Consider the following 13,057-nt stretch of genomic DNA (forward strand, 5'->3'; position numbering starts at 1 on the left):
CCCCATTGAGTTTCTGAAAGGTATGGCCCCCGGAATTGTCCCCCATCTCAAGAATATGTTTGAGGAGGGGCGTAACCTCGGTGTTCTGCCACTCGATCAAAGAATGGCTTCCATAGTCGTTATTGTCAAGCCAATCAAGCCTCCCACTGAAAGCAGCTCGTATCGACCGATCTCTCTTATCAGCGCGGAGGCTAAGATCCTTGCGAAGCTTTTGGCCAATCGCCCCCTTCTTCTACTCCCACCTTTAGTCCACGCCGACCAGTGTTGTTTCCTCCTGGGGCGCAACACGGCCCTGAATCTACGCCGGGTCAATAACGTTTTAGGTAGACCGCCCCATATTCAGGAGGACGCCGCCATCCTCTCCCTTGAAGCTACAATGGCGTTCGATTCGATTGAGTGGTCCTATCTTTTTGAGGTCCTGTCCAGATTCGGCTTAGGACCCAAATTCATTCAATAGGTGCGGCTCCTATACACGGATCTCCTGGGCCAGGTACGTGTCAACAATCGCACGTCTAGGCGATTCAGGCTTCACAGACGCGACAGGGGTGCCCCCTGTCGCCTTTGTTCTTCGCCCTGACCCTGGAGCCCTTGGCCCATTGGGTCCGCACTGATGTTTCTATCAGAGGCCTCCAATGGAACGATGACACGACCGACAAAATTTCCCTTTATGCAGACGATATCCTAATCTATGTCGCTTCCCCCAAGTCTTCCATCAATAGTTTATTCCATGTTCTCACCAACTTTGGAAAATATTTGGGCTATTTGATCAATTGGACTAAATCGGTCCTATACATGCTACATGGTTCCCCCCCTCGGTTACCCCGTGGATTTTCTATCACAGTGGCCCAGGATGGCTTTAAATATTTAGGTAGTTTCGTTACGTCAAACCCCACGCTATTTTTTGACCAGAACCTGTTGGCCCCACAGCGTAGACTTCGAAGCGATGTGACCCACTGGCGTTCCCTACCACTCTCCCTTACAGGTAGAGCAGCACTGTTCAAAATGTTGGCACTCCCGCGCTTCTTACATGCCCTCTAAAATTGCCCCTTTCTGATCCCGGACTCCTATTTCAAATCAGTGGAGAGTGATCTTCGGCTTCTTTTATGGGACGGAAAAGCGGCCCGTATTGCCCTTCCTAAGCTAACAAAAAGTTGGTATGACGGAGGCATTACATTGCCTGACTTACGTCTCTATTATTGGGCATCGCAATTAGTCGCTGTTAACCACTGGATACATGGTTGGCCTAGTGCCCCGGCTTTCCACTTCGATAAATATCAGACTAGTCGGGAGGGTTACCTGGGGCCCTATACAGCAAACCGGTCAAGAAAAGATACCTGGGCCCTATGACACACACAGTCGCTATATGGCATCAGGCCAACAAAAGACTGGGCTGGTCGAACGTCCTCACTAAGGCATCACCGCTGTGGGCATCACAAGCACTTGGCTCCCTATGTTTCCATCTGAGATTTGACAAGTGGGATACAATAGGTATTTCGACAATAGGAGACCTTGTGCACAAGGGCAGAATACTGACTTTAGCAGAACTACAAGCCAAATATGCACTCACACATACTGAATCCTTTCGCTATCTTCAGATCAAACACACTCTCCTCGCTGCCATCCCTGACACTGCCTCACTGACTGAATCTTCCCCCCTTGAAGACAGATTGCTTGCAGAACCCCTCCTGGCGAAGGCCATATCATGCACGTACCGGAAACTCTGTAACAACCTCCCTGACACGTTTCAACCCCTACGAGACAAATGGCAGGCAGATCTGGGCGTGTTGGATGAGGGAGAGTGGCAAGCGGCCCTGATGTCCCCTAGAGAGACAGCGATTAATCACAGATTTAGGTTAATCCAACTGAAGATTCTACACAGGACTTAGAGGTCCGCCCCTCTGCTTGCAAAAATTGGGAGGCGACAGGATGCTTTGTGTTTACAGGGGTGTGGCTTGATTGGCACCTTTTATCATGTGTTATGGGATTGTCCAGTAATACAACACTTCTGGGGAGGTATTGCTGGAAAGATGAGAAGCTCCTTAGGGAAACCCGTCCCACTGTCACCGAAAGAAGGTGTTCTCAATAATTGGGGAGCCACGGACTTGAGCCTATTGGAGACTCAGTGGGCAGCGTTAGGTTTCTTGATGGCTAAACGAGCGATTGCTATGAAGTGGGGTACTGCTGATGGACTGCTGGTGGTGGGATGGATGGCGGAACTTGACAGATGTATGTTGGCTGAAAAAACTATTTATAAGCTTCGGGGCTGCCCTGCAAAGTGGGATAAAAAGTGGCGTCATTGGAATAAATATCAGGGTGAACTGTGTGATTCTCCTACTGTCGAACTGGCCATGGACCGAACTATATTGATATCCTTTTTGGTAATTCTGTATTTTATTCCGTTTTGCCATAATGTTTGTAACTAGATTTCTGACTGACTTGATTTTGACGTGAAATTCTTATTTTAATACTAAAGTGGGGCCTCTGGAACACTTCCAGTGGTGAACTGTGTCGCTCCCCCACCGCAGATATGGCTATGGCCTGAGTTAGACTTCTATATTGTTATGAACCTTGATTAATCATTTTTGTTTGCTATTTTTATATATTGTGAGGTGCAAATTGTGTCACTGGATTAAGACTCTGATTCGTTTATGTTTCCAATAAAAAACTTATTAAAAAAAAATGTAAACCCCATAATTTCCGTAAGTGCGGATTAAAAAGACTAATAAAAAAGTTAACATTTCTAAAACAAAACCTACATAGGTGGACTCAGTGCACATTTATTTTTTACACAATGTCTCAATAAAGTACAAGGCTGCAATTAATCCTTGCATTCCCTGCATTTTTCCAGGAAACAGCAAATCTGCATGTCTGAGGACTGCATGTTGCCAAACTGTTTTAAAGCTGGCTGTGGGTCCTTATTCCTTTTTAGGGTCTGTGCGAGTGCATGCGCTCCAGCTTCCGAAACACTACTGTTGACAATAGGGGGCCTGCTGCCCACCCATTGTGTGCCGCCCATTAGCTTAATTGACACTCTTCTTTGCCGTCTCCTAATTGGCCAGCGGGTGCCTTGGCGTCAGTTATTTTTCTTCTGGGGAGCATGGACCAAGCTCAGATTTATTCACCTTCATTAGTGCCCTCCGTTGATCCTGCTGTGATTTAGGTACTGCTTCTGTTGTCCATATTTCTTTATCCCTCTTCCCTACTCGCACATTGTGCTCATTTCTTTATTGTTGCTCATGTTTCTTTACTTTTGATCGTGTTTCTTCACTGCCCCACCACCTGTCTGTTATTTGTGTTTCTTTGTTATTATTTGGGTTTCTTTATCTCTCCACCCGTCTGTTATTTGTGTTTCTTTATCCTTTCGTTTATACCTTCCTCACCCACCTGTTGGTTGTGTTGCATTAGCCCCCTGTACCTATTGTGAGCGGTTTTTCATCCCCCCCCCCCACATCCCAGTTTGTGCAGCTTTATCCCTTACAGCCACTCGTTTTCATACTGCTTAACCAGCTCAAACACCACCATCGTAGCGTTTTTCCCTTAACTTTTAGCCATGTAGCGTGGCTGAAAGGTATGAAAAAATAGTGCAGCGCTGCATTATAGGCTAGGAAAATAGTGCTATGTCGCTACTAGCACTGGCCACAGTATTTAAGTCTATTTCTTTCAGCTGTGCTGCTGCACACCATGGCTAAAAGACATTGACAAAGCCAATAGCTCTCAGATCAGCAAGACCTCTCTTGGATTTGACAATGCTGGTCAAAATAGGTGTCGATTGTGTGCTATTTCCACATGGCTCTAAAAATACCACTGTTTCATTAGCAGAACTGACATGACTTGTTGGACCACAACTCAAGTGAATCTAGAGCAGACCAACTGTTCTCCCTTTGTGAGTAGCACGCCAGATGCTCAAATCAAAATCGCACAGAAAAAATAAATCCTACCCTGGGAAGAAAATGCTTTCCACCACATAGAAATCTTGCATAAGGACATCGCGTTCTGGCTTAGTACTTAGGCTGCCGACGGTGTGGGTAATTCCAAGCTGAATGGCACCTTTTAAGGCAGAGGACGTAGTCTGTAGAAGGAAAACAAAAGGTTAGAGTTGGGAAACACACAACGAAGGAACTACATACGCGACCACCCACGAGGCATCACATCCAGTTTATACAACCAAATTAGTTTCGCTGTAGAGTCTAACAAAGCCCATTAAGTGCTCAGAAGACATTTGAGATCCGCCACAGAACCAAACCTACAACAAAAAAAAAATGCAGAATAAATGTGAATTACAAGCTTTGTAAACTGTGCCTCAGTACACAAGTATAGCCTTGCTTTTACCAGGAGGACCTACAATAGTATAGAAGGTGACTCAGTGTCAAAAGAATAGCTTACTTCCAGTCCTGGGCTTCCATTTGCCAAATCAAAGCATTCTGCAGTAGTAGCCTTGTTTTAATCAAGTGCACCGACACCTGAAAAGAATCACTGGAAAGGTAAAGCTCAGGGATGGACCGGCTACGTGTCAACTACAGGAGTCTCCCTTAACCCAAACTGAGACAAAAAAAAGAGACCAAACCCGGTTCCAAATTAGGAAAGAATTTAGGTTGTCCGTCTTTAAACAACACTCATGATGCAGCTACAGTTCACTTCAGCTCCTAGAAACCAGCAACCTCTCCAATCACTCGTGGACTCTATCCTTGCCATAGGCCCTGTGCAGTGCTTCGCTCCATTCTGGCGAGGTTCCTGTTAGGTACATTTCAAAAATACACACAAGATGGGCTTGTATCTATGGTACCCCACAGCTCTTCGTCCTACCAAGTTTATTTTGGCTCTAGGTTTCTCATGTATCCGAGACTTTAGGGACTCCCACGTGAAATGGGACAGATCTCTGGGTTATTCTGGTAAAGCAGTGACTTGGTGACAGAGTGCAGGGAGAACTGTCTGCAAAGGGAGATGCTGGGGCAGAGTGGGAGGGAAGAAAAACAGGCCCCTGCTTGACTCAAGTTATTCTGTAAAGTAGCGATGTCAAGCCCACTGTCTCCTGCGACTTCTAGCTAGTTTTCATGCCAAGTTTCCTCCAAACACCACTAATTTCACTCCCTGAACTCAGTCTCTCACTCTGCAACAGAGTGGATTCAAGCTGGAGTGTGCGTTGTGACACCGCATGACTGGTAAGGCCTTTGCTGTCAGATAATCACGCCAGACAAACCTGTTGGTGGGAAAACAATGCAGTACTGACTTTAAGTGACCACCGAGTTGAATTTCACAAGATGGCTAGTCTTCAAAGTAAAGGATATTTTCTCTCGGACATGCCTACATTGCCCACTCAATAAGTTCACCAGATAACTCCATGCTACAAAGCATTATTTTTGACGGGCGACGGAAGCCATTGGAGACCAACTCCCCGAAACCACTAGGTTGTTAAGCTAGGTGAGCCATAGGGAGTTTATCACTGCCTCCTTGGTTAAACAATAACCTGTTAATACTCAAGCGCTTAAATGTGAACACCTATCAACCAGGTTACCAATTAGCCCTGAAAATGAAGTGACTGTCATGTAGTGTCAAAGACTGGGTCATGCGTTTATGACCATGTTCAGTTTTACATTCCAACCTAGGCCTCCGATCAATCTGAACTGGGTTCACAACAAGAATATATACATTTTCGCCAAGCATGCTTGCTAATGTTATAGGGTGAATCATTAAAATTCTCCAACCAATAGAAAGTGTGATTGCACATACTGTGCTGTGTTGTTGTGATCGCATGAAAGCACGCTCCTGCTCAGCAAGCTTTTGTCAGTGTTCAGCCCTGCCCCAATGCCTTGTACTTTCACTGAAGCATGCCTGTGCTCAAATGCCTGTGTTCAGCCCAGGCCACTGCCTTGTCCTGTCACTGAAGCATGCTTGTGCTCAGATGCCTGTGTTCTGCCCTGCCCCAATGCCTTGTACTTTCACTGAAGAATGCCTGTGCTCAAATGCCTGTGTTCAGCCCAGGCCACTGTCTTGTCCTGTCACTGAAGCATGCTTGTGCTCAGATGCCTGTGTTCAGCCCTGCCCCAATGCCTTGTACTTTCACTGAAGCATGCCCTTGCTCAAATGCCTGTGTTCAGCCCAGGCCACTGCCTTGTCCTGTCACTGAAGCATGCTTGTGCTCAGATGCCTGTGTTCAGTCTTACGCCAAATGCCTTTTTCTTTTACTGAAGCATGGGTCCGCTCGGACGCCTGTGTTCAGCCCTACAACACTGCCTTTGGCCTTCGTTGGAGCAAGCTTGTACTCAGACACGCATTCACCCTTACATCACTCACTTGGGCTTTCAGAAAAGCATGCCTTTGCTTAGACGCCCATGTTCAACCCTACGCCACTGCCATCTGCTTTTTTTGAAGCTTGCCTGCGCTCAGATGCCCGTTTTCAGCCAGGCCCAATGCCTTGTGCTTTCACTAAAGCATGCTTGCGCTCAGATGCCTGTGTTCAGCCCCGCGCCAATGCCTTTTGCTATCACTAAAGCATGCGTGCGCTCAGATGCCGGTGTTTAGCCCATCGCCAATGCCTTGTGCTTTCACTAAAGCATGCTTGCGCTCAGATGCCTGTGTTCAGCCCCGCGCCAATGCCTTGTGCTTTCACTAAAGCATGCTTGCGCTCAGATGCCGGTGTTTAGCCCAGCGCCAATGCCTTCTGCTTTCACTAAACCATGCTTGCACTCAGATGCCTGTGTTCAGCCCCGCGTCAATGCCTTGTGCTTTCTCTAAAGCATGCTTGCGCTCAGATGCCTGTGTTCAGCCCTGGCCAATGCCTTGTGCTTTTACTAAAGCATGCTTGCGCTCAGATGCCTGTGTTCAGCCCTGGCCAATGCCTTGTGCTTTTACTAAAGCATGCTTGCGCTCAGATGCCTGTGTTCAGCCCTGGCCAATGCCTTGTGCTTTCACTAAAGCATGCTTGCGCTCAGATGCCTGTGTTCAGCACTGGCCAATGTCTTGTGCTTTCACTAAAGCATGCTTGCGCTCAGATGCCTGTGTTCAGCACTGGCCAATGCCTTGTGCTTTCACTAAAGCATGCTTGCGCTCAGATGCCTGTGTTCAGCACTGGCCAATGCCTTGTGCTTTCACTAAAGCATGCTTGCGCTCAGATGCCTGTGTTCAGCCCTGGTTAATGCCTTGTGCTTTTACTAAAGCATGCTTGCGCTCAGATGCCTGTGTTCAGCCCCGCGCCAATGCCTTGTGCTTTCACTAAAGCATGCTTGCGCTCAGATGCCTGTGTTCAGCCCTGGCCAATGCCTTGTGCTTTTACTAAAGCATGCTTGCGCTCAGATGCCTGTGTTCAGCCCCGCACCAATGACTTGTGCTTTCATTAAAGCATGCTTGCGCTCAGATGCCTGTGTTCAGCCCCGCGCCAATGCCTTGTGCTTTCACTAAAGCATGTTTGCGCTCAGATGCCGGTGTTCAGCCCTGGCCAATGCCTTGTGCTTTCACTAAAGCATGTTTGCGCTCAGATGCCGATGTTCAGCCCTGGCCAATGCCTTGTGCTTTCACTAAAGCATGCTTGCGCTCAGATGCCTGTGTTCAGCCCCGCGCCAATGCCTTGTGCTTTCACTAAAGCATGCCTGCGGTCAGATGCCGGTGTTTAGCCCCACACCAATGCCTTGTGCTTTCACTAAAGCATGCTTGCGCTCAGATGCCTTTGTTCAGCCCCGCAGCAATGCCTTGTGCTTTCATTAAAGCATGCTTGCGCTCAGATGCCTGTGTTCAGCCCTGGCTAATGCCTTGTGCTTTTACTAAAGCATGCTTGCGCTCAGATGCCGGTGTTCAGCCCCGCACCAATGCCTTGTGCTTTCACTAAAGCATGCCTGCGCTCAGATGCCTGTGTTCAGCCCCGCGCCAATGCCTTGTGCTTTCACTAAAGCATGTTTGCGCTCAGATGCCGGTGTTCAGCCCTGGCCAATGCCTTGTGCTTTCACTAAAGCATGTTTGCGCTCAGATGCCTGTGTTCAGCCCCGCGCCAATGCCTTGTGCTTTCACTAAAGCATGCCTGCGCTCAGATGCCTGTGTTCAGCCCCGCGCCAATGCCTTGTGCTTTCACTAAAGCATGTTTGCGCTCAGATGCCTGTGTTCAGCCCCGCACCAATGCCTTGTGCTTTCACTAAAGCATGCTTGCGCTCAGATGCCTGTGTTCAGCCCCGCGCCAATGCCTTGTGCTTTCACTAAAGCATGTTTGCGCTCAGATGCCGGTGTTCAGCCCTGGCCAATGCCTTGTGCTTTCACTAAAGCATGTTTGCGCTCAGATGCCGGTGTTCAGCCCTGGCCAATGCCTTGTGCTTTCACTAAAGCATGTTTGCGCTCAGATGCCTGTGTTCAGCCCAGCACCAATGCCTTGTGCTTTCACTAAAGCATGCTTGAGCTCAGATGCCTGTGTTAAGCGCCGCACCAATGCCTTGTGCTTTTACTAAAGCATGCTTGCGCTCAGATGCCTGTGTTCAGCCCCGCGCCAATGCCTTGTGCTTTCACTAAAGCATGTTTGCGCTCAGATGCCGGTGTTTAGCCCAGCGCCAATGCCTTCTGCTTTCACTAAACCATGCTTGCACTCAGATGCCTGTGTTCAGCCCCGCGTCAATGCCTTGTGCTTTCACTAAAGCATGCTTGCGCTCAGATGCATGTGTTCAGCCCTGGCCAATGCCTTGTGCTTTTACTAAAGCATGCTTGCGCTCAGATGCCTGTGTTCAGCCCCGTGCCAATGCCTTGTGCTTTCACTAAAGCATGCTTGCGCTCAGATGCCTGTGTTCAGCACTGGCCAATGCCTTGTGCTTTCACTAAAGCATGCTTGCGCTCAGATGCCTGTGTTCAGCACTGGCCAATGCCTTGTGCTTTCACTAAAGCATGCTTGCGCTCAGATGCCTGTGTTCAGCCCTGGTTAATGCCTTGTGCTTTTCCTAAAGCATACTTGCGCTCAGATGCCGGTGTTCAGCCCCGCACCAATGCCTTGTGCTTTCACTAAAGCATGCCTGCGGTCAGATGCCGGTGTTTAGCCCCGCACCAATGCCTTGTGCTTTCACTAAAGCATGCTTGCGCTCAGATGCCTTTGTTCAGCCCCGCACCAATGCCTTGTGCTTTCACTAAAGCATGCTTGCGCTCAGATGCCGGTGTTCAGCCCCACGCCAATGCCTTGTGCTTTCACTAAAGCATGTTTGCGCTCAGATGCCGATGTTCAACCCTGGCCAATGCCTTGTGCTTTCACTAAAGCATGCTTGCGTTCAGATGCCTGTGTTCAGCACTGGCCAATGCCTTGTGCTTTCACTAAAGCATGCTTGCGCTCAGATGCCTGTGTTCAGCACTGGCCAATGCCTTGTGCTTTCACTAAAGCATGCTTGCGCTCAGATGCCTGTGTTCGGCCCTGGCCAAAGCCTTGTGCTTTTACTATAGCATGCTTGCGCTCAGATGCCTGTGTTCAGCACTGGCCAATGCCTTGTGCTTTCTCTAAAGCATGCTTGCGCTCAGATGCCTGTGTTCAGCCCTGGCCAATGCCTTGTGCTTTTACTATAGCATGCTTGCGCTCAGATGCCTGTGTTCAGCCCCGCGCCAATGCCTTGTGCTTTTACTAAAGCATGCTTGCGCTCAGATGCCTGTGTTCAGCCCTGGCCAATGCCTTGTGCTTTTACTATAGCATGCTTGCGCTCAGATGCCTGTGTTCAGCCCCGCGTCAATGCCTTGTGCTTTCACTAAAGCATGCTTGCGCTCAGATGCCTGTGTTCAGCCCTGGCCAATGCCTTGTGCTTTTACTAAAGCATGCTTGCGCTCAGATGCCTGTGTTCAGCCCCGCGTCAATGCCTTGTGCTTTCACTAAAGCATGCTTGCGCTCAGATGCCTGTGTTCGGCACTGGCCAATGCCTTGTGCTTTCACTAAAGCATGCTTGCGCTCAGATGCCGGTGTTCAACCTTACACCAATGCCTTGTGCTTTCATTGGAGCATGCCTGCACTAAGACGCGTTTGCCCGTGTTTAAAGCTACATTGGTTGTCCTGCCATTCAGCAATACTGGATCTCTTTGGTGGCATGCATGAATGAGGTGTGCAGGGCCAATACGGAGGCCTCTGAGAAGTGGTGCATCCTTATTGTCTGGGAGGCTATGGACCTCCCTCACCTAGGCCAGATTGACACGACATGGGGATTGATGGTGACAAAGCACTGCATGTGAATGGAGGGCCGCCCAGGTGCCACGACTAAGTGACCCAAGCAAAGACAAGGATTGGTGCATGCTGGCAGAGAGGGCGGTTTACGAAGGAAGGGCCTGTCCAAAAAAAACATGGGCCAAAGCATGAGGGAAGCGGAACGACTTCCCAGGTGTTTTATGCAACCTGACTGCTCCCACCGAATCTGATGTTCTTTGGTACAACCTATGGGCGATTTGGTATATGTCTCGGCACAAGGAAGGGGAGAGTAACAGGTCTTAATTTACTCCAGTAGATTCAGGATTGTAATGCTACAATGGTCGAGATTTAATGTTATTGTAGTAATGCTCTTTTCCTGCAATAAAAAGATTTTGAACATAAAAAAAATCCACTGGCGCCGATTGCTTTCCCCGGATCATGCTTTCGCTATGCCAGACCACCCGGAATGAGACAGCTGAAACCCTCGTGTAACCCCTGGCACCGCTGGTCACTCGGCACGCTCTGCACTCTTTGCCCTCCGTGCTAATCACTACAGCGTCCCCACCCCCTCCCCCCTCCCCGGGCGCGTCACCAGGACCCCAGGGTGACCCGGGCGGCTCTTTAAACTCAACCTCCCCCTCCTCCAGCGAACACGGACATCCTTTTGTGCCGAGGGTGGTCCGGGGTCTTGTTTACCACCCCCTAGAAAGTATCTGCGTCCTTGCTTGACCTCTCACCCCCTCCCCACACCCCGCCCTCTTCCCAGAAGGTCATCAAGACAAACGCTTTTCAAAGGCCTGACCCTGCAGCTGCGCGTTTATGAGCAACACTGCGCTGGGTCAGGTCCACAGAGGACTGCGCCGCCGCGGATGAAGAAAGAGCATTTTCCAAAGGCGGCACCCCAGAAGAGCCCCCCCCCCCGCCCCTCCATCGCGCCAGCTCACCTTCTTGTAGGTAGTTTCCCCCGTAGAGTCCACTCCCCGGTGGCCGAGTTTCTTCATGGACAACGTATTGCTCGGACCCGATGAAGCAGACATCTACAGCAGGGAGAGAAAACACATTTTAACCATCTGACCCGGGGGCGGGAAGCCCTGTTCCTCCACCAGGGTAAAGGGGGTACCTTTAAACTCCTGCCTTAACCAGCCAGCACAGCGGCGTGTGGTCACAGCAGCAGTATCCTTAAACTGCACGGCCAGACCACCCGGGGATGATTAGGTGGATTTTATTCACTGATGAGGGGAAAAACACGAGTTTTCACTGCTGGGTGACATGCGATGTTATATGGATTTTACTTGGCCTCTTAGCCCGTAATTTGTATAGCGGGGGCTCTAAACTGGTGGGTTTTGTTTATTAATCAAACTGGTTGAGGTTGCATGTTTAGGAGAAGTGGGTTATCCTCATGGAAGTCTTCCATTAAAATATTTTTTTTAAAATGCCTAATCGATTTTGTTATTATTCAACCTACCGTTTGAGTGTACAGAATTTAGTTGAGGTCACTATCAAGAGACAAATGCGTTATCAATTAAGATGATTCCCCACCATGGATGGTTGCTGGGTTGAGGGACTGATCCATTCCAAACATTACCCCCAAACTCTGTACACGATTTCTTTTGAGATATTGTGTATGCTAATTTATCAACTGTGGATATCCTGAAAATCTGGCATGGATTCAGACCTACACAAGAGGACACTGCAATCAAAGCTGGTTATAACAGTACCTCCCCTTGAAGATGAAGGACCATGGTCGAGGGTTTGTTACTCTACAGAAGACTCTCCCATTGGCAACAAGGGGCAGATTGAGGGGTGAGAATGTAATGAAGGTGTGGGATCCTTATAGCTCGAGCAGGTGAAGATGGCGGGAAACAAAAGCCACCATTTCTTGTCTTTAGTGTTTTGTTGAAAAATTCCTGAAGGTGCATTCCCTCCAGGGCTGCAGTGACAGATCGCCTGTTTGGGACTACCTCAACAATGCCTCGCCTTGTTTCACCTCAGCGCGTGGTGACACACAACACCTTGTATCTTTGCCAACTCGTTCCTGCTGCAAACTGATTCTTTACATCCTTCCGCCCACTGTCTCGAAACTAACCAACGGTTGCAGATTAAATGCCAGGAACCATACAACCCCTGACAAAATTGCTCCGCACCAGAGGAGTAAACTAATTACGTTTAGCATGAGAAAATATGGTGTTCTTTGTGTGCAAGTAATAGAGCTTCCTTACACCCTCAAAATCAGGAACTACCTTTTGGGTTTCACAGCTGACTTTAGTGAGAAGGAGGGTTAACTAACTGGTCTTTCTTGCCAGACAGCGTTGGTCTCCCCCAACCAGGTCATCCACCGAGTCCCAATAATACAGACAACACTTACTGGATTGGAAGAGTAAGCGTAGCAGTTTATTAGCTTCTTTTTACTAACGAGTGCTCATTATCTGGTTCATTTTGCACTCTACATATCAAGTGACAGCCTAATCCATTTCTGCATTAGGAATGTTCACAACTAGACATTCCACCTATACCAAGTGACCATTCTATCCTGGTACCACCCAACAATACATCCAGTCAGGCATACCAGGCTGCTTTTCAGTAGAAGCCGTACCCTTGAGGCAGTCATACCCAACTCATTTCTGCATAACGCCCTGCATACCATATGGTCATATGCACTGCCATGGAAGAATAAAGGGTTCAAGAGGGTAGCAAGACTTTAAATATACTCCTCGCCACCTTTTAGTCGCGCATGGGGGGGGTGGGGAGTGGGGGGGTTCAGTCCTAGACCCACATGGCACCAGTCGCTCAGAGTCACTCTTTTGCGTCTGAAGCCTTTGAGGATGGACTCTCTCTGGTGAACACCCTCCTAAGACTCTGGCCTTTCAAAGGCCCCTGCTGAGTGGGGCCCACTTAAGGGGGTTGGTGCAGAGGCTGCTGGACGCTAAGCAAAGCTGT

General features: G+C 48.9%; 1 protein-coding gene across 2 annotated transcripts in view; it reads right to left on the bottom strand.

The window, feature by feature from the left end:
• PIP5K1A (phosphatidylinositol-4-phosphate 5-kinase type 1 alpha) overlaps positions 1 to 13,057 on the bottom strand; it is a 171,133-nt gene that overhangs the window by 108,770 nt on the left and 49,306 nt on the right. For both annotated transcript variants that reach the window (XM_086947355.1, XM_086947354.1), the window contains exons 3-4: positions 11,065 to 11,157; positions 3,939 to 4,069 (exon numbers count right to left, since the gene is read on the bottom strand). In XM_086947355.1, the coding sequence (XP_086803481.1) occupies positions 3,939 to 4,069; positions 11,065 to 11,157 (224 nt within the window). The remainder of the gene's footprint in view (positions 1 to 3,938; positions 4,070 to 11,064; positions 11,158 to 13,057) is intronic.

Source organism: Lissotriton vulgaris, chromosome 12 (assembly GCF_964263255.1).
Source record: "Lissotriton vulgaris chromosome 12, aLisVul1.2, whole genome shotgun sequence".
Lineage (NCBI taxonomy): Eukaryota > Metazoa > Chordata > Amphibia > Caudata > Salamandridae > Lissotriton > Lissotriton vulgaris.